Source organism: Aspergillus terreus, genomic scaffold (assembly GCF_000149615.1).
Source record: "Aspergillus terreus NIH2624 scaffold_4 genomic scaffold, whole genome shotgun sequence".
In the NCBI taxonomy this organism is placed as follows: Eukaryota; Fungi; Ascomycota; class Eurotiomycetes; order Eurotiales; family Aspergillaceae; genus Aspergillus; species Aspergillus terreus.
This window is the reverse complement of record NT_165927.1, coordinates 1,683,152-1,707,048: the sequence shown is the minus strand read 5'-3', so window position 1 is coordinate 1,707,048 and position 23,897 is coordinate 1,683,152. Positions and strand designations below refer to the sequence as shown.

Below are 23,897 nucleotides of genomic sequence, written 5' to 3'. Positions count from 1 at the left end.
GTGAAGGCCCTGATTGCAACTGATACCCGATTTGGAATGGAACCAGACTGGTTCGCAGGCCACCACAAGGAAAGGAAAAAAATGACAATGCAAAAAGATGAATTTGATTTGATATGTATGATTTTCGTGTATGATATGAGAAGGATACCAACGGATGGACGGATGGATGGATGGGACGGGCTGGCTTTGTGTTTCTAGTTGTCGGGGCCTGCGTGGTGTATTCTTAATGGTAATCAGTATTGGTTTGAGCTGAAGGAGCTTTGACCATAGACACACGGTCATTCTATTGTATCATTGTAGAGCTGGCTCCTGCAACAGCTTAACTCCACCAGACTCAGTCTGTCGCCAGCCACGACCTCCACATGCCGAGTGCCGCCTCCGATATGATTCTCCCCACTCGACACGCTCTTCCAGTCTCCTACGGAGTACGGAGTAGGAGAATGTCGGTCTGTCTCATAATAACCTCGCAAGAGAGTCGACGCGCTTTCTCGGCCACATTAGCGCTGGCCACGTCCCCAAACACCCTGGTTGAAAGGATTGATAAAGTGCAGGACTGGTTTGTTGTCCTGGACTAGGCGAGTGATTAGAGGAGGGTCGCATGTCTGTCTGGTTGGTATGAAGACGACTCCTTGAGGAGCCTACGTTGGGGTTATACGCGCCCGCTGTATATTCGCGCATTACCAGGGCACACAACAGGTACAGACCAGGCATCAGGATTTCCCTCAGTTGCGCCTCTTCTCTTCAACCGTGAAACAACTCCACCACGATCCACTTGGATTGTTCCCCTCTTCTGGCGTCACGCCCAACATCTCCCATCGTCATTGGGCCACGCACAGCGGGATCATCGTGGCTGAGACCATCGCCAGCTGGCCCACTTCCATGTTTAGGCCAAGCTTCACCAAGCTCAGATCGGCGAGATGCAGTCCGGAGCAAGTGATTCCCGCGAGGGAGATACTGACGTTTTGAATGGAGACGCTGAGACGCTATTCCGATCATCCATGTGGGCCGAGGGGCCAGCACTGCGGTGTTACGATACTACTACGTGGGCCGATCAGCCACCAAACCCCCATGGCGAGGGATTCCATCCTGCCAATCTGCGCTTGCACCAGGATTGGAGGAGGCATTACGTCGAGCGAGACTAGAGCGCGCGGAGGTATAAATACGCTGCATTGACCGCTCCTCTGCATTGCATTGCATCCCCCTCGGCTCCCTCCACACCACTCCCCTTATCCAACTGTACATTCTGTCTCCTGAACATATCACGTCTTCACCATGGTTCACCTCGCCCGAGTGCACACAGATGCGGACATCTCTCCCGTCAAACGGGTCGACTCCATTCAGCTGGAGACTAACGAAGATGACGACTTTTACTCCAGCGTCTACGGTACGCGCTTTGCGGCCGAGCAGCTGCCGCAGACCGAGATGCCCGAGCGCGAAATGCCGCGGGAGGTGGCCTACCGCATGATCAAGGATGAATTGAGTCTGGACGGGAACCCCATGCTGAAGTAGGCCATCATCCGCCGATACACGCATTCGAGTCTCCATTAACAACCCGACAGCCTCGCGAGTTTCGTCACCACCTACATGGTACCCTACACCCTCAACCGAAGCACCACACTCAAGAGATCCTAACGAAAGCAGGAAGACGAGGTCGAGAAACTCATGACCGACGCCTTCAGCAAAAACTTCATCGACTACGAAGAATACCCGCAGAGCGCTGAGATCCAGAACCGCTGCGTGAACATGATCGCGCGGCTGTTCAACGCGCCGACCAGCGGCGACGAGCACCCGATGGGCACCTCGACGATCGGCTCGTCCGAGGCGATCATGCTGGGCACGCTGGCGATGAAGAGGCGCTGGCAGAACAAGCGCAAGGCCGAGGGCAAGGACTGCTCGCGCCCCAACATCGTCATGAACAGCGCCGTGCAGGTCTGCTGGGAGAAGGCCGCCCGCTACTTCGACGTTGAGGAGCGCTACGTCTACTGCACCCCCGACCGCTTCGTCCTCGACCCCGCCCAGGCCGTCGACCTCGTCGACGAAAACACCATCGGCATCTGCGCCATCCTCGGCACCACCTACACCGGCGAGTACGAGGACGTCGCCGCCGTCAACGACCTGCTCGTCGAGCGCGGCCTCGACGTCCCCATCCACGTCGACGCCGCGTCGGGCGGCTTCGTCGCCCCCTTCATCAACCCCAACCTGCGCTGGGACTTCCGTCTGGAGAAGGTCGTCTCCATCAACGTCTCCGGCCACAAGTACGGCCTCGTCTACCCCGGCGTTGGCTGGGTCGTCTGGCGCTCCCCTGAATACCTCCCCAAGGAACTCATCTTCAACATCAACTACCTCGGCGCGGAGCAGGCCTCCTTCACGCTGAACTTCTCCAAGGGCGCCTCCCAGGTCATCGGCCAGTACTACCAGATGATCCGGCTCGGCAAGCGCGGCTACCGCTCGATCATGGTGAATATCACGCGGATCGCGGACTACCTCGCCGAGCAGCTGGAACAGCTCGGTTTTATCATTCTCAGCCAGCGCCGCGGCCGCGGCTTGCCGCTGGTCGCGTTCCGCCTGAAGGATGAGCGCGAGGGGACATTCGATGAGTTTGCGCTGGCGCACCAGCTGCGCGAGCGCGGCTGGATCGTGCCTGCGTACACCATGGCGCCGCACAGTGACAAGCTCAAGTTGATGCGGGTTGTCGTTCGCGAGGACTTTAGCATGAACCGCTGTGATGCGCTGATTGCGGATATCAAGCTGGCGCTGAAGACGCTCGGCGAGATGGACAAGGCCATGCTGGAGAAGTATACTCTGTAGGTTTTCTGATGTGAAAGATAGGACATTGCTAACGTTGCTAGACACGTCCGCACCCACGCGACCAACTCACACAAGGCCAAGCACAACCATCCCCATTACCAGGGCGAGACGCATTCTCTGCAGGGCAAGACGGGCAAGACTCATGGCGTCTGTTAGATAGTGAACAAACATACTGTAGAAAGATGAAGATATGACCATATGAATGATGCTACTACTCTGAATCTAAAGATGGACATTCTACAATGACTCCAATCTCTCGCATCCTCTGCGCTTCCTCTTCATCAAAGAGTTCCTCCTCAGCCTCAACTTCATCCATCCGGTCCCTCCAATAGCCGGTGAGAAACTCTGGTAGCGGCATATTCAGTTCCTTGTATTTGCCTTCGAATTCGAACACAAGCTCCTCCAGGCGATCGATAAGGTGACGTTCCTCGGATTGAATCTCTGCTGCGTCACATATCTCCTCTTCCTCACCAATATCAGACTGCTCGTCATCCTCACGGCATGTGTGGGTCAGTTGAAGCGTTTTAAAAGTACATAAGCGGAGGATGACTGGAGCCAGAATATCGTGCATCTCTTTCACGCCATTTAAGGCGACAGAGTCGAGGAAATCAAACAAAATTGCAAGATCGTGGCTTGACCCCCAATCTAGCTCTTCAGTTGCTTGGTACATAAGTCTGGTAGATGGTAGACACCCACCAACAGAGCAAGCGCAGAAGCAAGAATCGTGGTGCTCGGTATCTGTCAGGACATCTTTCAAAAGCGTCGCATTGCGAGAGATCACGATTTTCAAATTGCTAGGTAGCTGATTGCTCCAGAAAAGTATATCAAAGACAAACCGGCAACCAACGATGTCCGCGATGTGATGTATTGGTAGTATATCCGTTCCCGAAGACTGTGAATAGAGGGAAGCTCCTTTACCTTGAAACCAGGAGCATATGTCCAGACAACTCGCCAGTTCATTGCTGTCAGATGGGACATACAGACAGCTGATTGGCGAGCGACCTTCCTCAACATTGATGAAGCCAGCCTCATAGAGAATGTCAGCTGCTTCGCAGTTATAGATAATGTTTTCATAGACGGGGAAGAATTCCTGGTCATCAATGAAGACAGTTTCTTCTATACCATGGACGGATTTTTTCAGCGTCTTATAGATGGCTGCCGCGTTTTTCCCGGATAAGTCGTCCATGTCGGCGTGCAATGCGATCTCGCTTAGACCCAACATTTCTCTTGCTATGTTAAGAAGCTGCCGACGTCTCTTGACGAGAGTATCCGCGACCAGCTTGAAAACTTCAATCTGGTCTGATGAGCTGGCTGCTAGTTGAAAGGTCCGCCGAGAAATTGGCCAACCCGCGGCAAGCAAGAGAACAACCGAGTCCTCTTGTGATTGTATAATTGCCTCATTCAAGACAAAGTCGCTTCTGCTAAATGAAGTAAATGATGACTTCAAAATGAGCTCAAGCCCTAGCGGCCATTCCACCATAGTCAAGAAAACGGCATCCTTGACTGTTATCTCTTCTGTATGATGATGATCCAAGAGCCTTTTGAGGTCTACTTCTGACCTTTTCAGGATAGAAATCTCAATCTCCGAAAGCTCAAAGTCTGTCTAGAATTACTGTGGGCTCAGGAAAAATGATCCAATAGATAGTGGCTAGTACCTTGTGGACATAGCTCGTTCACCACGCGTGGTAAAAGTAAGTGAGCTGCGCTGGATGATCTTGAATGAAAGGGTTTTGTGACCTCGCCGTCATTGACAAGCAGATCCAGAACAAGAGATGCAAACTTTTCAAAAGTAGGTGATGTCGAAGACAACATCACAGTTCTACAAAAAAGAAGGTCTAAGGGAGTGTATACCTCTCCGCAACGAGTTTGCCCTTCGTTCATCGGGACATGGTAGATCAAGGCCAGTGTTTTTATGATATCATGGTAGAACGCGAAGTCTACATCATGGATGGCCGGCCATCTACATATCGTAAGCTAATAGCCTCATTAGCGTTTGGCATTGGCACTTTATCCTCCTGCACGCAGTAGCTCACATGAAGTAGGGTACTCCCATCAGACCGGGTATCCATTGGTGATGCCCCTCCGTCCTCAAAAAGTTTTTGCAGCTGGCGCAAAAAGCAATCCGCTGAATGACCATTTAAGCTTAACGTTTCAAGGTTTGGGAACTGCAAGAAATCGTACAACAGTTTGAAAGCCGGCGCATCGTCGGGTACCACCCGTCGAACATCGAAAAAGGGGTGAATAGTAAAGCCACCCGCTCCACTGATAGCATGCATGCTGAATTGTATGAAGAAGCCCAGGAACCGGTTGCAGAAGGTATATCGTCCATGGAAGAGGGTCATTTCTTCCTTATAAAAGTATAGAGGGCAACCAAACCGGTGTGACTGAATCATGGGAAAGAACTTCCAATGTCGAGGTGACCACTGTGGACATGTACAAGAAGCTGTTTTGGACTTTGGCACATGCCTTAGTCGGGCGTGTTTCCGAACTTGGCGGTTGACGGCTTGTTGTTGATTGCAAAGCGACCGTAGTGTTGCGGGAGGTAGTGCTTGTGGACTGGATACTCCTGCTTTCTGGAAGCTCTGGATAGCCTGGAATATCTGTTGTTGCCCATGTTCGATCCGAGTCAGGGTTGTAGAGATATCGGTAGTGCCTGCCGCGATGGATTTGGAAACGGAAAAGGTTAGGGTGGTTTGGTCTTCCAGCCGTTTGGATAATGCCCTGTATAGATGACGGTTGGGAAAATGGATTATTTAAAAGGTATGTAGGAGCGTACAGATTCAGAACCAGCAATGCTGTATCCAGATTCGATTGTAAATTGGACACGGTTTCTGTCAAAGAGATAAGGGTCCCTCGTTTAAACGGATACAGCGCCTTGCGAGCATAGTACCAGCCGCTCTTTTCTATGACGGTTGTCGCATCACATCCGCGGCATTTCGTGAGTGCGTGGGATAAGCCTTCCAGCTCATCCTGGCAATCTTTGATTCGCTGAGTGACGAGGTTCACCTCGTCTGGCGGAGAGTTGAGGGGATTCTGGAGTGGGTTCAAAAGCGTCTCAAGCTGTTGGAGTGTCGAGGTGAGACCTTCTGCCTTTTGGACGAGAGCCTTGGTTTCACGGTCAAACTGGGTGAAGGGCCCGTAGTAGACAGACAGACCCTGGCAGACAGTGATGCCGAGGGAGAGGACCCCGACAACACCAGCTCCGACAGAAAAGGGGTCGGTCATGTTGGAATGTGAGTGCGTATAGAGATGGACAGGAGAATGGAGAGAGGGGTTGTGGTTTTAAGAGCATTTGGATCCCTGACAAGGCCGAGAGTGGCTGTGTCAGCGCCATCTCTCGTCTTCGGAGCTGATGCCACCGACTGACACGTCGGGCAGCCAAATCTATATAGCTGATGGCCCGTGTATTTGGCTATTGATGGAGTATGTACAGTACCTCTATCAATCGCATACCTAGGTCGCAATTCTTTAACAGCCAGATTCGGAAGCCCCATCGAGGCAGCATGCAGAGTCGCTGACTACTTTGCTCGAGACGGGAAGTAGGTACTTATTGATATTGTCTTCTTGAACCGTGATCTACTTTTCAGGAAGGCGGATCTCGATGGCTTCCCCTCGTTCAACAAACTCATCAAACAACTCTCTCTTTACATGTACAGTGTAATTTTCTACCATTTGAGACTGCATTCCCTGTCAATCACTATGCTGCGCCACGGCGCGTAGGCCAGCCTCGTCCAAGGGCTGCTCCTCCTCAGCCTCATCACAAATAAAAGCGGGATCCTCGAAACCACAGGTGCTTTTCCTCAAAACCCTACACACTACCAGAACAAAGATGCCACCGACGGGACAGGACTACGGCGCAGGGCCTCCTTTCCCGGGCCGGACCCTCGGCGAGTCAGATGTCAGTCTCGACTCTGATCTTGATCTGATTCCAATTCCCCAGCAAGAGGACGGCCCTGCAGCTCACCCTATTCCAGATGAGTTTCAGATACCTGGATCTGATCCTATGTTGGCGCCTTCTCAGAGACATTCCCCATCGTTGATGAACAATCATGACCAACGGCAATCTTACGGAGAAGGCCCTCAAGCGAACCCTGCCGAGACCCAAGTGAAGTTCTATTTAGACGCACTCGATGCCACGATCACCCAATCGCAGGGAGAAATTGACCTAGGAGAAATCAGGCGGCGTCTGCATATGATGGTCGTGGGCATTGACTCGTTGTTAGCCAGGAGTCTACCTTCCAACATGCCTCCCGCTCCTAGTCCTCTACCTTGGGATCGGCCCCTTTCTCCTAGTCAGGTAAAGCCAGAATCTGAAGACCTCAAGGCTTCAGAAAACTCGAAGTGCGTTAAAGCTCTCTATCAGTGCCGGCTATGTTCTCCAAGATGCATTTTCGCTACCAAGGCAACATTCAAGCTACATATCACAGTCGTCCATACGTCAACGCTATGGCGCTGCTATCATGAGACTTGTGGCAGGAAGTTCTCTCAAAGAGAGAACTTGCTCGAGCACCTTCATCAATCTCATGAGAAATCAGGCTCCACCGGTAACTTGATCCGTGATTGTCGTGTTCCAAAGTTTCCGGCCTCTTGTGGGATATGCCACATCGGCGTCAACACATTTGACGAATACTTCGAATGCATGTGTGCCCACTGTCGCTTACCACCCGATAGCTCGTCAGGGGAAGATGGCCATGGCTCACTTGTTTCGCACCCTGCACCTCCTGATATGGTCGCTCCGATGACTGGAACATGGTACGAAGCGCCATTTTTGGGGTTAGAAGCCCGCGAGGAAGCGGTATCCATGCAGAAATTTCCTTTCAGCTATACACAAGGGGTGCCTGTGACGCCTTCCATTGGCCCTCGATCAGGTCTATCATTTCCAGATTCCGCATACGGCGGGTCATGCTTCACAGGTTCCGCATACGCCGGACACATGCACAGAGATCAAGAAGTGCCACTTCATTACAATGTTGGCCAGACCAAAGCGATGTTGGAAGGTCTACTAGCAAGCCATCTGCCGGTTGGGCCAGATAATGATGGCAACAAAGCAATGGAATCAGACGAGGATGGCGGGGAATCTGTCTACTCAGAGACGTCTAGTACTTCCGAGCCAGTGAAAGAGGACTATATTGCTGTGTTTGCCGAAGACATTGCTAGAATAACTCGACCGCTTCAGCCTAATAAAGAGGTTTTGGAGAGGATTTTCGAAGTCCTCCCACTTCTTCTCAAGACATTCGCTCTAAGCTTAGGGGACGCCAAATCGAGTCAGATTCACCGGAATGTGATGGTCTTTCTTCATAAGCGCAGAATGTAAGTAGGGGGGAACCTTGAACGATCAAGTGCTCTGAAATGATGCTTATCCTATCTTACCAGGGACATCTGCGCAGCGCTCATGAATCGCTTATGCGAACAGGTCGATCAAGAAGAAGAGGATAATGGCTTCGAGCTTCGAACCTCAGGGAGAATACCCTTGGACGACCAAAGTAAAGTGTCTCCCGAGCGAAGCGCTGAGCCATGTGAGCCACCTGAAGTGGACAATCAATTCTATGGATACATCGACTCCGAGAGAACTGACACCAGCGCGGAGAGCAGACTACCGGAGCTGGAAGTTTATCGATACCTTATCCGAAACAGCCCATCGTACAGTTGGCTTTTGGGTATTCTTCGAAGAGAATGTGTACTTGCGCCATCAGAACCGAACGCCATGGAGCATATTCGAGACACGATCCTCGCTTTCCTCCCTGTCGATCCTGTGGTCAGCAGAAGAAGACCCACGCAAGTATTTGAGGCCTTTATGCTGATAAGCTGGGATCCTGTTGCCTTCTATATTCAACAGGGATACACTGAGAACCTGAAGGATGCAACTGAGCGAGCGATCACCTTGACAGGTTCGCGCCAGTCAACACAAGCCGTTACCTGCAGCGAGTATATGCGTCAGACGTGGCCATCCACGGGAGCTAATATTCTAGAATTGGTGACAAGCCTGGCTTCCAGTGAATACTACAGACAATTCGCCAGCGCAAACCCCGAGGCCGACCATCACGTCGTGGTCCTACCAGATGGTACCATGGTTAAAGCCTTTCGACCACTGCATTACATACGGAAAGGCTCTATTGTATGGATAAAAGTCAGCGGACTGGCTGATTCCATCGCCGAAGTCGGGGAACAGCTTGCGTGGTTGGGGTCTGCTCTTCGCTCGTCGCCTGTTGACTCGGGGATCGCCTATTGTCGACCTTTTGTGAAGCGCTTAAGCGACGGGACAGCGTCAGAGAACCTCGGTCCAGATTCGCCACGCTTTTTTGAAATAGACTTTGATATTCAGACACGGGAAGCCCTTCCAGAGAGCGGCGATGGACGCTGCTGGCATGGGCTCTTTAGAGACCCGGTTGTTGTCGAGGGGTATCCTACGCCCCGTAGGCCTGAACCCGATCCAGGGCTGGAGATCCCTCTCCATATCCTAGCGGGACTTACACAAGCGCGACGGGCAAATACCTTCGATGGGAAGACTGTCCTAAAGGGATTCTCTGTGATGCTCATCCCGACCAAGTTCTCCAACGACATTGTCATGTGGCACATGTTGCACACAGATAAAGACAAGCGTATTCCTTATCGTGAGACGGAATCATTTGCCCCCATCAAACTCTCCAGCACAGACCTGGAAAAATCCAGACACATTCTGGGGTGGTGTTCTGATATGAAGCTTTGTGCCGGTATGTGTGTTGCGAACGAATGAGACAAGAGTAGGGCACTCACGTTCATAGGGACATCCGAAGCTTGTTATACAGTGCAAGCCACTAGACTTCAATATCCTACTGCAAACAGTGCGCTTGCCAATGTTTCCATTTCGATCGGACACCTCATTCGCGGAGGTACTCCATTCAGTATTGGCACCAAGGATCTTCACCCGCGCCGAAGCTGCTACGTTACTAAAATGAGATGGATCTCTCAGAGATTCATAGTCCTCTGGGATGTGGAAGCGAAGCGAGGCTGGCTGGTAAACGGGGCCAGCGCGCTACTCCATCTGCTTCGAGCCTCGCTGGAAGAGGAGAAACGAAGCAAGTTTGGTCGTCGATCGTTATTCAACTCGGAAGAACTACAAGAGGCTGCTGAACCTTATCGACATGAGTCGGCCCTGGATGTACTTCTCAGCGAAGCTAACATGCAACTCAGGATTTATGCTGAGAAAGACGGCTTTATCTATCTCCAAGACCGAGTTGAAGACTTCTATGACCATCTGGAGACGATACTCGATTATCAGCTTCGGTCTGATCATAGTCAAGTCCCTCGGTCATGCTTGGATGGCTGGGATTTCCATGATCTAGCGACAGAAAAAGACCCCGTTTATCCTCGTCGAGCAACGATTGACCCTCAGGGGAAATCCTGGATTGATTTGACAAGCTCCATTCACGCTGTCACATTGCTTGGACGAAATTTTGGGGAGATTATCCAACCTACCAGCTCAATCTGTCCTTCGTGGGCGTCTCTACCGAAGGGAAAGTCATATCTCGCGGTATCTTTGGCCGATCTACGAAGTGTTATGGAAGCATATGGCGGAGACCCTTACGAGACACCGGTGAGACTCACCAATAACTTGGTGTGGTATACGGCGGAGTCCACTGCGATGGAGTGCCGGTGTCTGGAGATCCAGGACGGCAGCCATTCTGACCTTGCCCAGGTTGTTCTTCCCTCGATGTTGAGTGGGGATCTGAATGACAGCTTCATATCGTGTAAGAGAGACCAAGGTGCGGTATTCTTTGGGTTTAACAGCAACCAGCAGTGGTATTGGAAGGACCACGGACATCCCTCGTCGGAGGCAGGAACGGGTCACGTTTCAACTCCTGAGAAGATTCCCAAGCATACAGCAGATAGCGGGTTTGACAGCCCAGGGACGACGCCTTTCCGAGATAGGCAGTGGCTGGGAATGAGTCGACTTTCCGACAATCCAGAAACGACACATCGGAAGTTCACCCCTCTCTCCCTGCCTCGCAGAGAGAGGGGACATTTCTCCGGAGACTATACAGTGGGGATATATGCGCTTGCCATAAAGTTCAGCTGTTCGCGCTCTCTTCGATGAGACTCATCCAGGCTGTATTTCAGATGCGGACACGCATGCGTACGCTCAAGGACGGATTGGAAAACACCGGGTGGTCGCCGCTGGTCTGCCCAAGGGAGGGTATGGTACCACTTCTGCGGCGGTCGTGGCCTGCAATATGAGCCGCAGTTTTCCGTGCATTAAGTTCTGTCTGTTGGTAGGGATTGGGGTGGAGTCCCTTCGAGGAACCATGACATTCGCCTGGGCGATATCGTCGTGAGTACTCCCAGCGGATCTCATTCCGGAGTGCTCGCATATGATTCGGTCAAAGTGTTTGAATCTGGAGAAATTCAACTGAATGCCTGTCTTTCGCGGCCGTCGCAGAGCCTCCTGTCGGCTATCACGGCATTGACGTCCGAGACTCAGGCGCCCCTATGGGAGCTCCAGGGGCTCGTGAAACAAATTACGACATCGTGTACTAAATACGAGTGCCCAGGACCGGAACAGGACGTTCTATTCACTTTGGAATATACACACAAAGAGAACGGGCTCCGTGATAGCTGCGATGGATGCGATTTGCGGCGTCAGGTGGTGCGTATACCACGGAAAAGCACTCCACCTCATGTGCATTACGGGCTAGTCGCATCGGGGAATCAATTGATGAGGTCTGCTCAGGTTCGAGACCAAATGAGCCAGAAGTACGACGTTCTCTGCTTCGAGATGGAAGGGGCTGGGATCATGGACACGTTTCCATCGCTAGTGATCCGGGGGATATGCGATTATGCTGATTCACACAAGAACAAGCGATGGCAGAAGTATGCTGCGGCGACGGCGGCAGCGTATGCCAAGCTGCTTTTGTCTCGAGTGAGGGCCACGCCAGAGTATTGTATTGGCGGTAGTTTTGCTGGGCATAAGAGGAAGTACTGTGATGGTGTAGAGTATTCGACAAAGAGGCAGCTTGTCGAACATGGATATAAAGCGGACTAGGATATACTGTGTATGTGTGCAACAATTCATCCTGATCTTGAAACTGTGTATAAAGGTAACAAGGTAGATTTCGATGGTATTCTAGGAACAATATTATCTCCCCCGATTAGTAGGCCTAATGCATAAGCCATCAGTTAAGTACATTTCCTTCACTCCGGTAGTCCGTCAACCACAACAGTTGCAGGACAAAGACAATGCGATGCCAAACACGACAACCAACATACATACCTAGCTAACAGCTTGAGTTGGAACCCGTCCTTCACTCCACAAGGACAAGCTGATTTAGTAGATCCCAGGAATGATACGGCTGCGAACAATAGACGTATAGACATCCCAGTCGGCACCGTACTTCCTCTTGCACTTTTCCTCGTCGCGTCTCTCCCTGTGGAGGAGTAGAAGACCGAAATACAGCAGAAAGAAGTAAGTAAAAAAGATTCCGCGCCCGCGGACTTCCGGAGTCTGGATAGCCTGTTTCTGCACTTCGCCCGCGCTGTTGATGCTCTCAATAATGGTATAGCCCGCGAGCCCGGTAGGCAGCGAGTACGACCACGACATCAGCCAGTCACCCAAGTAATTGATATGGCGCGCCACTCCCCACCAGCCAGATACCATCAGTTTGGACCCACTAGACGTCTGGATGTATTTGATATGCGCCATGCGTGGATCGCCGGTACGGAACCGATTCTTCTGGTTGTTGGCGCCGCGGAAGATCCAGTATCCCACGCCGGTCACGGCCAGGATCAACAGGATGTTTGTCGCGTCTAGTTCCAGCGGGAACATCGCCAGATACCTTGTCTGGAAGTTGTAAACAAAGGGCACCCAGACCAAGTGTCCGAATGAGAGCATGTAGCCGAACCCGTCCATGATCACGTCCATTGTGGTGAGGACGGCTGGCTCCATGTACAGCCCGTCTAGGACGTAGAAGGCTTGGAATGCGGTGGAGAGGATGATGGAGTTTGTGAGATAGCCGTACGTTCGATATTGGTGGGCCATGTTGGATAGGTTGAGGATAGTCCAACCGAGCAGACCGGGCCTCATCTCACACCAGACATTTATGTCGATTGTTCGTGAAGCCTCATCGACGAATGGAATAGGTAGCTGCACCCGGGGGTTTAGTTCCCGGCCGATAAAGAAGTCGTAAAGGATGTTTCCACTGTGGCCGCCTGGTGCTAGTTCTCTTAATTCGGGGTTGGGTTGACCAGGCTCAGGGACGGAGAAACTTCTCGCATAAACGAAGAGAGCGAGGGCCATGCAAATCATCAGGTTTGCCGTGATGATCTGCAAGTAATGATCCCAAAGAAAGGTCCATACGACAAAATCAGCGCCGTAGACGTATGTGCCCAGGCCCAAGCCACATAGGGTTAAAACGGCGGAAGAAAAGGCTAGGACTCATTAGCAGGTCTTTAGATAAAAATCAATCAGACATGGAATACCATTGAACTTATAGCGGAGGCGTCCTTTGCAAGCCAATTCCGTGCCCTCGACCACCTGCCCAGGGAGAACCACGTATAGGAAGAGACTGAGCAGGTAGTAGCTCAACACCCACAGAGTTACGCGAATATCAAAGAACGCGCGAAGACCCTCATCCGGCCAACCGACCTCTGCCTTTAACGTGGCAAGGGACAATGTCGACGGATGAAGTAGTGACGGAGGAGGACAGCCCGACACATCGTTGCATAGCAAAGTGAAGCTGTAGATAAGAGTTGAGAGGCCAAACACGAACACAAATGCGCCGAGACTGAGAAAATTAGTGCAAGACCTGGAAATGGAGGTACTGGATACAACATACGGGCCACCGAACTCATACCCCCGTGTTTCGGGCACTGGCTGGACGGGGGCTTTGGCCTTCGAGTCCTTGCTAGACGCCATTGTTCGACGATAGAGAAAAGATGTGTGCCTTTGAGGTTCGATGGTTCGGGAGGCACATTTTAAATGCATACTGACACAGGTGCTCCGTATACTCCATAGTGGTGGTTCGAGCCGGAGGATTGCTTGCCGTCGGGGCCCGCGGACACCCTATTCTATTACTATGTATGCCGGAAAAATGAACCACTCGTCCGTGTGGACCACTCACCCGTTGAAAAGGTACCTAGTTAAAGAAAGGTCTTGCTTACTAGTAGGACATTTCTCCTTCCAGGTGCAGGGCGTCATTTCACAGCCCCCGAGGGCTAAAATATTTGACTCATTTGTCCAAAGGAAATTGGAGCTAGACAGGCGAGAGAAGGGAATATGAATTACTGCATAATAGCCTCTAATGCACCTATTTATACTGCATGACTTAGGGTATCAGACCCCATGTCATGAGCAACTCTAGTACGCACCTATTACAAATGGCAGCGCATTAAAGCAAGGCGTGGGAGCCGTCACAGCGCCGTCTTGGGCGCTAAGCAGGGATGAGCGGTCGCTGAGCTGGCTCTATATTAACTTGCAGTTGCCAGTTCAATAAGACGTTTCGAATAAGAGGGGATGCAAGAAGAACCCCTGCAATACCCTGGAGGAGAGTAGCATCAGGTTTCGACTTGGTGTGGAATTTCGGGCTTAATATTACCATGAGCAGCACACCCTTGCTTTGTCGACGACTACTGCATTATGGTGTCGCCATCAATTGTGCACCGGAATCTGGCCCCTGAAAAGTTCTCTATCTGCTCTTTTCTCTCCCACGTCCTCAGCTGCCAATTCATGATTTTTCTCTTCATTGATCGAATTTCAGCTGGGCTTGGTTGCCTACTAGCTCATAATGTGGACAGAGAATAAAGCAGTTATCTATACCACTGCCCGTGAAGATGAGGTGTCCGCAAGAGGTGGAACAGTGCAGGATCGCAAGGATATGTGGCGAGTGGGAAGGGAGCAGGAGTTGAATGTATGTGACATCTAACAGCGTGAGATGTTGGCTAATCATAAGTAGCGCAATTTCCGATTTCTGTCAGTTCTGGGATTTACGGCGGTGTTGATGTGTACCTGGGAAGCAGTTCTTTTGTATGTCCCTCCCCCGCCTGCTCTTAAACGTGGGATAGGCAGCATACTTATCGAAATAGTGGTGCATCCTATGGCTTGATAAATGGCGGCAAGGGAGGCATGATATACACCTATTTGGGGGGTCTCGTCGGATTCAGCTTCGTCATTCTCTCTATGGCTGAAATGGCATCCATGTATTCCTTTCCCATGACTCTCATTCCGAGGTGCACGGCTAATGGACTGATAGGGCTCCAACATCCGGCGGCCAATATCACTGGGTATCCGAATTTGCGCCTCCCAGTTGCCAGTGCATATTGAGCTACATCACCGGCTGGATCTGCGTGCTTGGATGGCACACTGGGATTGCCGGATGTTGCTATACCGTTGCAAACATGATGGTCGGGGTGGTCGCCATCAATTACCCCGATACTTATACGTACGAGCCGTGGCATGTCACTCTGCTGGTCATTGCAGTGGCGCTGGTTGCTTTGCTGTTCAACACACTGCTGGCGCAGAAACTCCCCTTGATTGAGGGGATGATTCTCATTATCCATTGCTTTGGATTCTTTGGCATTTTGATTCCTCTGTGGGTGCTGTCGCCAAAGCCAGACGCATCAGATGTCTTTGGATCTATTGAAGATCGAGGCGGCTGGGGAAATAACGGTCTTGCTTGTCTGGTTGGGTTGGTCGGACCGATTTATGCCCTGATCGGTATGTCAACTCTAACCAGGATGCCTGAGGTGTGATCTGCTGACAAGAAGTACAAATCAAAGGTCCTGATTCAGCCGTTCACATGTGTGAGTCTAGTCAAATACCGGCGCAGTATAGACAACTGATGCGATGAATAGCCGAAGAGATCCGTGACGCGTCCCGAGTGCTCCCCCTTGGCATGATCTGGACTCTCATTCTTAACGGCTCTACCGGACTTGTCATGATTGTCACATTCGCCTTCTGTGTCGGGGATATTGACCATGTGTTGGAATCTCAGACGGGCTTTGCATTCATCCAAGTCTTCCTCAACTCGACAGGATCCGTCAGAGCAGCCACTGGGATGACGGTGGTAATCATGGTCATGCAGTTCTGCGCTGCCATCAGTAATGTAGCCACGACATCCCGCCAGATCTATGCATTTGCACGAGACAAGGGCCTTCCGTTCTCCAACTTCCTGTCAAAGGTGGGTACATGTCATAGCGGATGATGGAATGGTGTTAACGAGAGACTCGCAGGTTAACCCCACTTTCACCGTGCCCTTGAATGCTCTATGCGTGAGCTTGGTCATTGTTTCCCTTCTCTCCCTGATCAATATTGGATCGTCCGTGGCCTTCAATGCCATCATGTCTCTAGGCACAGCAGCTCTCCTTTCCTCGTACATCATCTCCATCACCTGTGTTCGAATCCGACGCTGGCGCAAGCAACCTCTACCTCCCGCCCGCTGGAGCATGGGACGATTCACTCCCTTTGTCGATACAGTCTCCATTCTTGTTCTGATCGTCGTTTGGGTCTTCAGCTTCTTCCCTCTAACCGCGCACGTCAATCCGACGAACATGAATTGGGGCGTGGTGATATTCGGTGGTGTGATTCTGCTCGGCATGGTGCATTACCAGTTACGTGCGAAAAAGGTATATAAAGGGCCGGTGACAAGAGTGAATGTGATGACCGAATGATGATGCGAAGGTCAAGTTTGAAGATAATATGCCTGTCTCGACCATGGCTTTGTGGAGATGCGTAGTGAGGGGTCTGATCTCAACCGCAGCGACGACCCCGAGGACTGCGCTGGAGAGAAGGAGTAGTCCAGGAAATATCGAAGTCATGGCGTTTGAGCCTCGCAGGACTAACATTTTCAGGGCACACCCTTTATCATGGACCCTGGGTGGACACGACCCCTGTTATGTATGTCATAAATGCGTCGATTTAGTCGGGTCGACTAGCGTAGACCAACTAGTCCTTGTGGCCTAGGAGGCAGCCACATCCACGATCAAGAAGCTGCCGGTGGGATATTGCTCGCATGCTTACAGGTGTACTAATTGGGCGATGCAAAGCTCATCCCCTGGACCCACGCACGGATCATGATAAGACTGTAGATCTTTCCGCGAAGTCCGAACTTGTTTCAAGAATTATAGGAGCCTAGTTGAAGTTTTAGCGAATTATTTAGCCCTGACGGATCCTCTGACGCCAAGCCGAACTCCCACCCACCTGTTGTTCATCTCACAACTACTGGATACGGCTCAGCATAGCCTGCATAATGGGCGCCATTGTGTCTAGCATCCAACGGGTCTATCTCGATTTGAGCGCCGTCATCTCGGAGCTCAGTCAGACTAAACACTCCTTTGACTCGCTTCTTGCTCGGCTCTCGATGGTGACACCTCCCGTGCCAAATCCATCCAAATCCTACTGGCAAGAAGATCCACCATTTCCCAACCTCGTCGACGTCCAGTCGCCCGAGCTGCCGACGACGGCAGACATCCTCATCATTGGCTCCGGTATCTCTGGCGCAAGTGTGGCGTATACGATCCTCTCCCAGTCGTCCAAACGCGGGATCTCCCCGAGGGTTGTCGTTTTAGAAGCGCGGAATCTGTGTAGTGGCGCTACTGGGAGAAATGGCGGCCATATCAAGTGTTCACCGTATACGGAATATGCAGGGCTCAAGGCAAGATTTGGAAGAGAGCGTGCGAAGAAATTACTCCATTTTCAGCGTCGACATTTGGCCATTCTGCTTGAGCTCGTGCAGCAGGAGGAAGACCTGAAGATTAGCGAGGCGCGAGAAGTTCAGACAGTCGATATTTTTACCGACCAAAAGATGTGGAATGAAGCGAAGAAGATGGTGCAGGAGTTGAGACAGGATGTCCCTGAGATGGCTGAAGACGTTGTGGTTCATGACGGCACTGAAGCGTGTGAAGTGAGTCCCATCTTTACACTTTCTCGATTTGATGCCTACTAAATCACATAGGAATTACACATCGACCCCCAGTACTGCTACGGCATCATCACTTACAAGGCCGGAGCACTGTGGCCCTATCGCTTGGTTACCGCTCTCTTTGCGTCTCTTCTCTCGACATATAGCTCTACCTTTTCCATCGAGACCAACACCCCTGCAACTGATATACACGTCAACCCCGACAATCCCAATCGCCCGTTCAACGTCCACACCCCCCGCGGAGAGATCAATGCGACGCATGTTATCCATGCAACCGACGCATTCGCAGCGAACCTTCTCCCCGGATTGACAGGCAAGATCTTCCCCATGCGCGGCCACATGACCGCACAAGAGCCCGGACCCCTATTCCCCCAGCTCGGCGGCGCACGGTCGTGGAGCTTCATCCACCGGCGCGGTTTCGACTATATCACTCAACGTCCGGGGACGGACGGCGAGCTAATGGCGGGCGGGGGCGTGGTGCAATCCCCCGAACATGGACTGGATGAGTTTGGGGTTTGGCGAGACGACCGAAGCAGCTACGCGATCCGCGCCTATCTGGACGGTCTCTTGCCAACGATCTTTGGGGCTCATAATTGGGGAGCTGACCGAGGTGCCCGGGTGAAAATGGCCTGGACGGGATGTATAGGGTTCACGCCGGACTTGTTGCCGTTTGTCGGTGTCTTGGATCCGAGGATCACGCAGAGGGAGATCCCGAAGACGAGCTCGAGCGAAGGTGCGAGACCGCCTGCTGAGTGGATCGCGGCGGGCTTTCACGACGGCATGGTCTTCGCTTGGCTGTCTGGAGTGGCCGTTGGCTTGATGGTAGTTGGAGAGGAGGATGAAGTGGTTGAACCGGCTCCTGGGATACCAGGGGGGAGAATCGCCGAGTGGCTGCCGGAGGAGTTGGTGTGCTCGAAGCAGAGGGTGGATGGGTTACATGCGTCGAATCTTGCAGCGCTTCTGTGAAAGTCTGACGCGATTCACTCCTAGGTGCCAAAGTACGTATGACGGGGCAACGAATGCGGGCCAACGTATGTTCCAGTAGGGATCTATGATCTCCAGCCAGTATGGGGTACGATGGGCAACAATGTTGCCCATCGTACAGCACGTGGCTGCACTATAGTACGTATAGTACGTGTCTGTGGATATATAGTCAATAGCTTCATTCAGGTAGCTAAGCTATTTGTCCTTTATGTATCATTTTATAGTAACAATGAACATATATCTCTTCGCCTATTATTTGATTTGATCAATAAAGACGTTATCTATACATAGACCGTGTTCTGGGATGGTTTGTGGTGTGTTGGTGGTATACATATGCTCATTGTTTACACAACACACAATAACCTCATTGTCTCACCAAACACCACACCATCTCCATAGAATCATACACAACAACGAGAACTAACAGATACACATCATTCATCTGCTACATACCTAACAATATCTCCAAGACGAAGAATGATAGCGAGCTCGTGTTGGCGCCAATGAGCGGCTGACTCCTCCACTTCTCCTCTTTCAGTCTTCTTCATCTCTTCATCATCTTCTCTTCATCTCTTCATCTTCTTCTTCCTTTCTTCTCTTCACTTCATTATCCCCTTTCTTCCCTTCTTCCTCCGCTTCCCTCCCCATGCCATCCTTTTTCCGCCGAAAACAACCGTCTCGCGACTCGCCCGCCTTTCGTTCTGTCGAGCATCTTCCTCCCCCCGACTCTCTCGACCCTCCGTCTGTCTCCACCGTCAACACGAACAACACGGACAACACGAACAGCCACGCTATAAATCCTCCTCCTGCCCAACCTCCCTCGCACCAGCACCATTCCTTTCTTCGCCGATCGCGCAGTCAACGCCATCCCAGACCCGTCGACCCCGACCCGGTATTCAAGATCTCTGCTGCGCCTCCCCGCATCGTCGATGCTGACCAGTCGTGGCCCCCATCGCCTGCGCAGCCCGAAGATCAGGAGAATCCCCGCCGCTCGCGTCGGAGTCTGTTCACCTTTCACTCCTCGCCTCCCTCCAAGGAGTCCGTCACATACCCCGAGCGCAACCAGTCGTTGAGAAATCCCTCGCCTGGGCCGCAGCGTCGTCAGCGTCCATTGTCGGTCGACACCAGCGACCACCAGCCGCCCTCGCGATCTCGAGAGCATGTTCGATTAGAAAAGACCCCTCAGTCGCCGATGCCGCAGGACGCTGCTTTCTCGCATGACCACGCCCGTCCTCCCCGTTCGCCCCATCCCCCCCTCATCCAACGCTCCCACACCGACTCGCTAGAGACTCTCTATCGCGCCTCGCCCATTGACCCGCCCGCGCCGCGTCACCCCGCCGAATTGACCCCCGGCCAGCCCCCGACCGATCACATCCGGCCTCCCTCCCGTCAGTCCGTCGGTCCGCCGTCCCCGTTGCGTCCTTTGCCTGTAAATACCGACGGGGCCTCCTCGAGCGCAATGTCCGATCGTCCCTCGGGCGGTGCCCAGGGACCGCCCGCGAACCAAGGATCCGCCCAGGAGACCGGCTACCGCAGCGGTCCCGGCCAGACCTCCGAACCGGGTCGTAGTACCCCGTCCAGCCAGCGCGGCCGCGACGAGGAAATCGAATTGAAAACGGTGTTGCAGAAATATGACGAGCTTCGTGCGTTCCACAGATAGATGAACCCCCGACCCCGCTAATGATTCTATAGAAGCAAAATACTCCAAAGTCAAACGCTACTACTTTGAAAAAGATGCCCAGGTGCAGCATCTCCAGAATACAGTCGCCCACCAGCGCATGGCGGTGTCGCGCACCGTCCTCGATGACAACGAGTACGCCAACCGGTTTGGTCGACTCGACGGCGCCATCAAGGACCTCGCTTTCTCCATCCGCAAAGACTGGGCCCGCATCCCGCCGTGGTTTGCGGGGTACGTCAACGAGGACGCCCACCAGGCCGGCACAAAGGAGATGATGGCGATCGGCCGGGCGGTCATGAGCCGCTGGCTGGTTGAGGAACTGTTCGAGCGGTACTTCCACCCGGCGCTGGACATGACGCTGAGCCAGCAGCTTAAGACGATCGAGATGAACCTGCGCCGGCAGCAGGGGAAGACCTACACTGATGAAGACAAGGAGAACGCCATCGCCCGTATTTCTAACTGGCGCCGCACCACGCTCGACGGGCTTCCTGATGCGCTGCAAGGGGCGGCTGCGGATGAGCACCGCACACAGCTGATCAACCGGCTGGTCGATGGGCTGGTCGCCACGCTGACGGCGCATCTGTGCGATCCGCCGCCCGCGGGGCTCGACAGCGCCGCGCGCATGATCGTCGAAAACGCCGTCGGAATTGTCGACAAGATTCCGCTGGAGTCGCGCGACATTTGCGTCGAATACGTGCTGCCTGGGACCCCGATCCAGGAACTTACGATGAAAGTCGAGACCGGCATCAAGCCGTTGGGAGGGGCGGATGCGCGCGCGTCGACCGACCAGGAGCGGGCCGAAGGAGACGAACCGGCGGAGGGCGAGCAAGAGAACCGCAGCAAGCGGTCAGTGTTCAGCGCGTTGATGAACCGGGGGAGTCGGGCTGCGCCGACAGAGGACGCCGGTCGTCCGGAGGAGCGAGGGCCGCCGCGCGTGCGGCTGGCGACGTTTGTGTTGGCGGAAGTGCGCGGACGGGGTCCGATGAATGTGTTGGTCAAGGCTCCTGTATATGCGATGGAATAGGATACATATCGATTGCTCAATGAAGTTGTGACCTATGTACTGTACTATGTACAACTAGAGCGGCGGAGGGTCCAAGTTCAACCCCTCGACCGTCAACTTGAACGCATCGCTGCGCGAGTAGCTGCCGGCGACGTCGAGATCGAGCCGTCCACGCTCGCAGTCTTCGATGTCGATCTCCGAGAAAAGCAACCCATCCCCGACGGCAGTCTTATCCTGGACGCCGGCGTCCGGCTCGTCGTCAGCCGACACCTCCCAGATCGGGCCGGCGAGGACCTCGCCCTGGGGGCCGACAATACACGAGCCGCCGCGGCAGACATACTCATCTAGTTGCGTCAGCGTATCCTTCCAGATTTCCTTAGGAACCGACACATACCAGCTTTGTCATCAACCCTGGCCTCGGCCGGGGAACTCACCCCCTCCGGCCAAACAATCTCATGCGGCCCCTCATGCGTGACAGAGTGCTTCCGCTGGATCCCGCGCGCAGGACGCTGCGCCGGCGCCGCAGCCACACCGGTAATCCACTCGGGCAGCTCGCTCTTCCGCACGCACTGGTTCGCACTCAGCACAAACGTGCGCCCCTCGAACGCGGCCGTCCGCATCAGCGGCAGCCAGGTGTCGCGCGCGTCCGCCGTCGGCGCGCAGTAGATGTTGACATTCTGCGCGTACAGACTCTGCCGCAGCAGCGGCATGAAGTTCTCCCAGCAGATCGCCGCCGCGATGGTCACCGGCACGCCGTTGAGATGCGTCGTGACTGCTTTCAGGGTGGAGGGGGAGCCCTGCGCCCAGACCAGGCGTTCCGAGCCGGTCTGTCACCTTGTCATTAGCAATCTCTCCTCCAGGGATTAAAAATGGGATGGGATGGGATGGGTACATACAGGCATAACCTTCCTCCTCTTCCCTAGACACCCCCTCAACGGATCCACATAAACGACCGCGCAGTACAAACTGCCGCCCGCACGCTCAATCAACCCAACCACAAGGAAGACACCCGTCTCGCGCGCAACCCTTTCCAACGTCTCGCGCGTCCCGTCCCCCCGGTAATTCCGCCCCTCCGCCACCGGCAGCCGCCGCTGCACCCAGTCCTCGCCGGCCCCCGCCGGCGTGTCCCCCAGGTCGACTGCGTCGTGGAAGTAGCGCAGGAACTGCTCGCGGCCGTGTGCGCGCCGCGCGCCGACCTGCGCCCCGAAGTCGCATGTGCGCGGGTACCCGCCTAGGTAGGCTTCTGGGAAGAGGAGCAGGTGGGCGCCGCGCGCGGCGGCGTGCGTGGCTATGCGGGTGAGCGAGGTGAGGGTGTCGGAGAGGGTGGATTGGGTGCGGGATTGGGCGACTGCGAGGGTTATTTTGGGCATTTTTCTTAATGTACCTGTATGGAGTGGGATGAATGGATGGTTTGTGTTCTGCAATGGTTGGAGAAGGAGGAAGTTGTTGAAGAATTGAAGGTGCGGAGTAATGTAGTAGTCGGCCGATAGTTTCAGTGGATGACGGGATCCGGCTCAAATGCCGAGCGGGGTGACAGCTTACTACTACTGCTACTACCACTGCTACTACCGTACTTCGTAGTTTAAATACGCATCGCTGACATGTCTATCTACATAATTTACACCAGACGCAGCAAAGGGTATCGCGCCTCGCTAACAAGATCAAGATACAAAAACCAAGCACAATCTACAACCCGTGCGCCGTCGCAGCCTGCTGCAACACACGCGGCCACCGCGAAATCAACTCCACATCGTCCAGCGCCCCCTTGCCCTGGTTGCGCACGTACTGCGTGCTGGGATCGATGCGCGGCTCGTAGTCCCAGATCGACGGCGTGCCCTTGATCAGCGCCGAGTACACCAGCCGCCGCCGGCGCTGCGACCGCAGCACGTCGTCGCGGATCGCCTCCAGGTCCCAGCGCGCGTGCACCTCCTCCGTGAAATGGGCGAGGAGCTTGGCGGGCTCGGTGGTCGCGGGCAGACCGTGGGCCAGGGATTTGGCCGGGCTCGGGGCGCGCGGGAACGGGAAGGCGGTGCCGTTGCGCTGCGGCGCGGGCGAGCCGCTGGGCGAGTCGGCGGGCGTGGGGAGGGCCGTTGGGCCGGTGGGGGTTGGCGCCGCTAGAGTCTTCACCGGGGGTGCCGGAGCGGGAGCTGCGGTCGGGACGGTCAGACCGGCGACGAGGTTGACGGTCTCGCGCGGGTCGGACTCCAGATAGAATAGCATGGGCGGGTCGATGAGCGAGTAGACGAACTTCCAGCGGCCGCGGCGGATCATCACGACGGGCGACTGCGTGCCCTCGGCCATGTACTCGCCCAGCACGGTGTCGGTCTTCGGGCCGTCGGCGTCGTCGCCGGTGAGGTAGGGCAGCAGCGAGACGCCGTCGAGCGGCAGCTCGCGAATGAGCTGGGCGCCGACGAGGTCGACGAAGGTGGGCAGCAGGTCCATGGTGGACACGTTCTGGGGCACGCGCTTGGGGGCGAAGCGGTTGGGGGCGTGGACGATCATGGGCACGCGGGCGGAGCCCTCGAACCAGGTCATC

The 23,897-nt window shown here is 53.9% G+C and overlaps 8 protein-coding genes across 8 annotated transcripts in view; 5 read left to right on the top strand and 3 right to left on the bottom strand.

Annotated features, from left to right (window-relative positions):
- Window positions 1-1,272: 1,272 nt before the first annotated feature.
- Window positions 1,273-2,964, top strand: ATEG_03397 (glutamate decarboxylase; the record flags this gene model as incomplete). The annotated part of the gene is made up of 4 exons (XM_001212575.1): window positions 1,273-1,505; window positions 1,560-1,587; window positions 1,642-2,804; window positions 2,850-2,964. 4 exons carry the CDS (start codon window positions 1,273-1,275, stop codon window positions 2,962-2,964), a joined length of 1,539 nt encoding a protein of 512 aa, XP_001212575.1.
- Window positions 2,965-4,745: 1,781 nt separating this feature from the next.
- Window positions 4,746-6,033, bottom strand: ATEG_03396 (uncharacterized protein; the record flags this gene model as incomplete). Its single annotated transcript, XM_001212574.1, has 2 exons — window positions 4,746-5,156; window positions 5,212-6,033. 2 exons carry the CDS (start codon window positions 6,031-6,033, stop codon window positions 4,746-4,748), a joined length of 1,233 nt encoding a protein of 410 aa, XP_001212574.1.
- A 604-nt stretch (window positions 6,034-6,637) lies between these two features.
- On the top strand, window positions 6,638-10,882 carry ATEG_03395 (uncharacterized protein; the record flags this gene model as incomplete). The annotated part of the gene is made up of 3 exons (XM_001212573.1): window positions 6,638-8,118; window positions 8,182-9,518; window positions 9,570-10,882. The coding sequence occupies 3 exons, from the start codon at window positions 6,638-6,640 to the stop codon at window positions 10,880-10,882; spliced, it is 4,131 nt and encodes a 1,376-aa protein (XP_001212573.1).
- Window positions 10,883-12,109: 1,227 nt separating this feature from the next.
- erg24 (c-14 sterol reductase) lies at window positions 12,110-13,696 on the bottom strand (the record flags this gene model as incomplete). The annotated part of the gene is made up of 3 exons (XM_001212572.1): window positions 12,110-13,209; window positions 13,261-13,565; window positions 13,617-13,696. 3 exons carry the CDS (start codon window positions 13,694-13,696, stop codon window positions 12,110-12,112), a joined length of 1,485 nt encoding a protein of 494 aa, XP_001212572.1.
- Window positions 13,697-14,564: 868 nt separating this feature from the next.
- ATEG_03393 (uncharacterized protein) lies at window positions 14,565-16,446 on the top strand (the record flags this gene model as incomplete). Its single annotated transcript, XM_001212571.1, has 5 exons — window positions 14,565-14,687; window positions 14,733-14,803; window positions 15,030-15,493; window positions 15,631-15,956; window positions 16,009-16,446. The coding sequence occupies 5 exons, from the start codon at window positions 14,565-14,567 to the stop codon at window positions 16,444-16,446; spliced, it is 1,422 nt and encodes a 473-aa protein (XP_001212571.1).
- Window positions 16,447-17,024: 578 nt separating this feature from the next.
- ATEG_03392 (NAD(P)/FAD-dependent oxidoreductase) lies at window positions 17,025-18,662 on the top strand (the record flags this gene model as incomplete). The annotated part of the gene is made up of 2 exons (XM_001212570.1): window positions 17,025-17,678; window positions 17,730-18,662. The coding sequence occupies 2 exons, from the start codon at window positions 17,025-17,027 to the stop codon at window positions 18,660-18,662; spliced, it is 1,587 nt and encodes a 528-aa protein (XP_001212570.1).
- A 664-nt stretch (window positions 18,663-19,326) lies between these two features.
- ATEG_03391 (uncharacterized protein) lies at window positions 19,327-21,382 on the top strand (the record flags this gene model as incomplete). Its single annotated transcript, XM_001212569.1, has 2 exons — window positions 19,327-20,323; window positions 20,373-21,382. The coding sequence occupies 2 exons, from the start codon at window positions 19,327-19,329 to the stop codon at window positions 21,380-21,382; spliced, it is 2,007 nt and encodes a 668-aa protein (XP_001212569.1).
- A 1,665-nt stretch (window positions 21,383-23,047) lies between these two features.
- The window catches only part of ATEG_03390 (putative choline sulfatase), a gene marked incomplete at both ends in the record, with an annotated part of 2,092 nt that continues 1,242 nt past the window's right edge, over window positions 23,048-23,897 (bottom strand). The window contains one exon of the mRNA XM_001212568.1: window positions 23,048-23,881. Coding sequence (XP_001212568.1) covers window positions 23,048-23,881 — 834 coding nt within the window. The remainder of the gene's footprint in view (window positions 23,882-23,897) is intronic.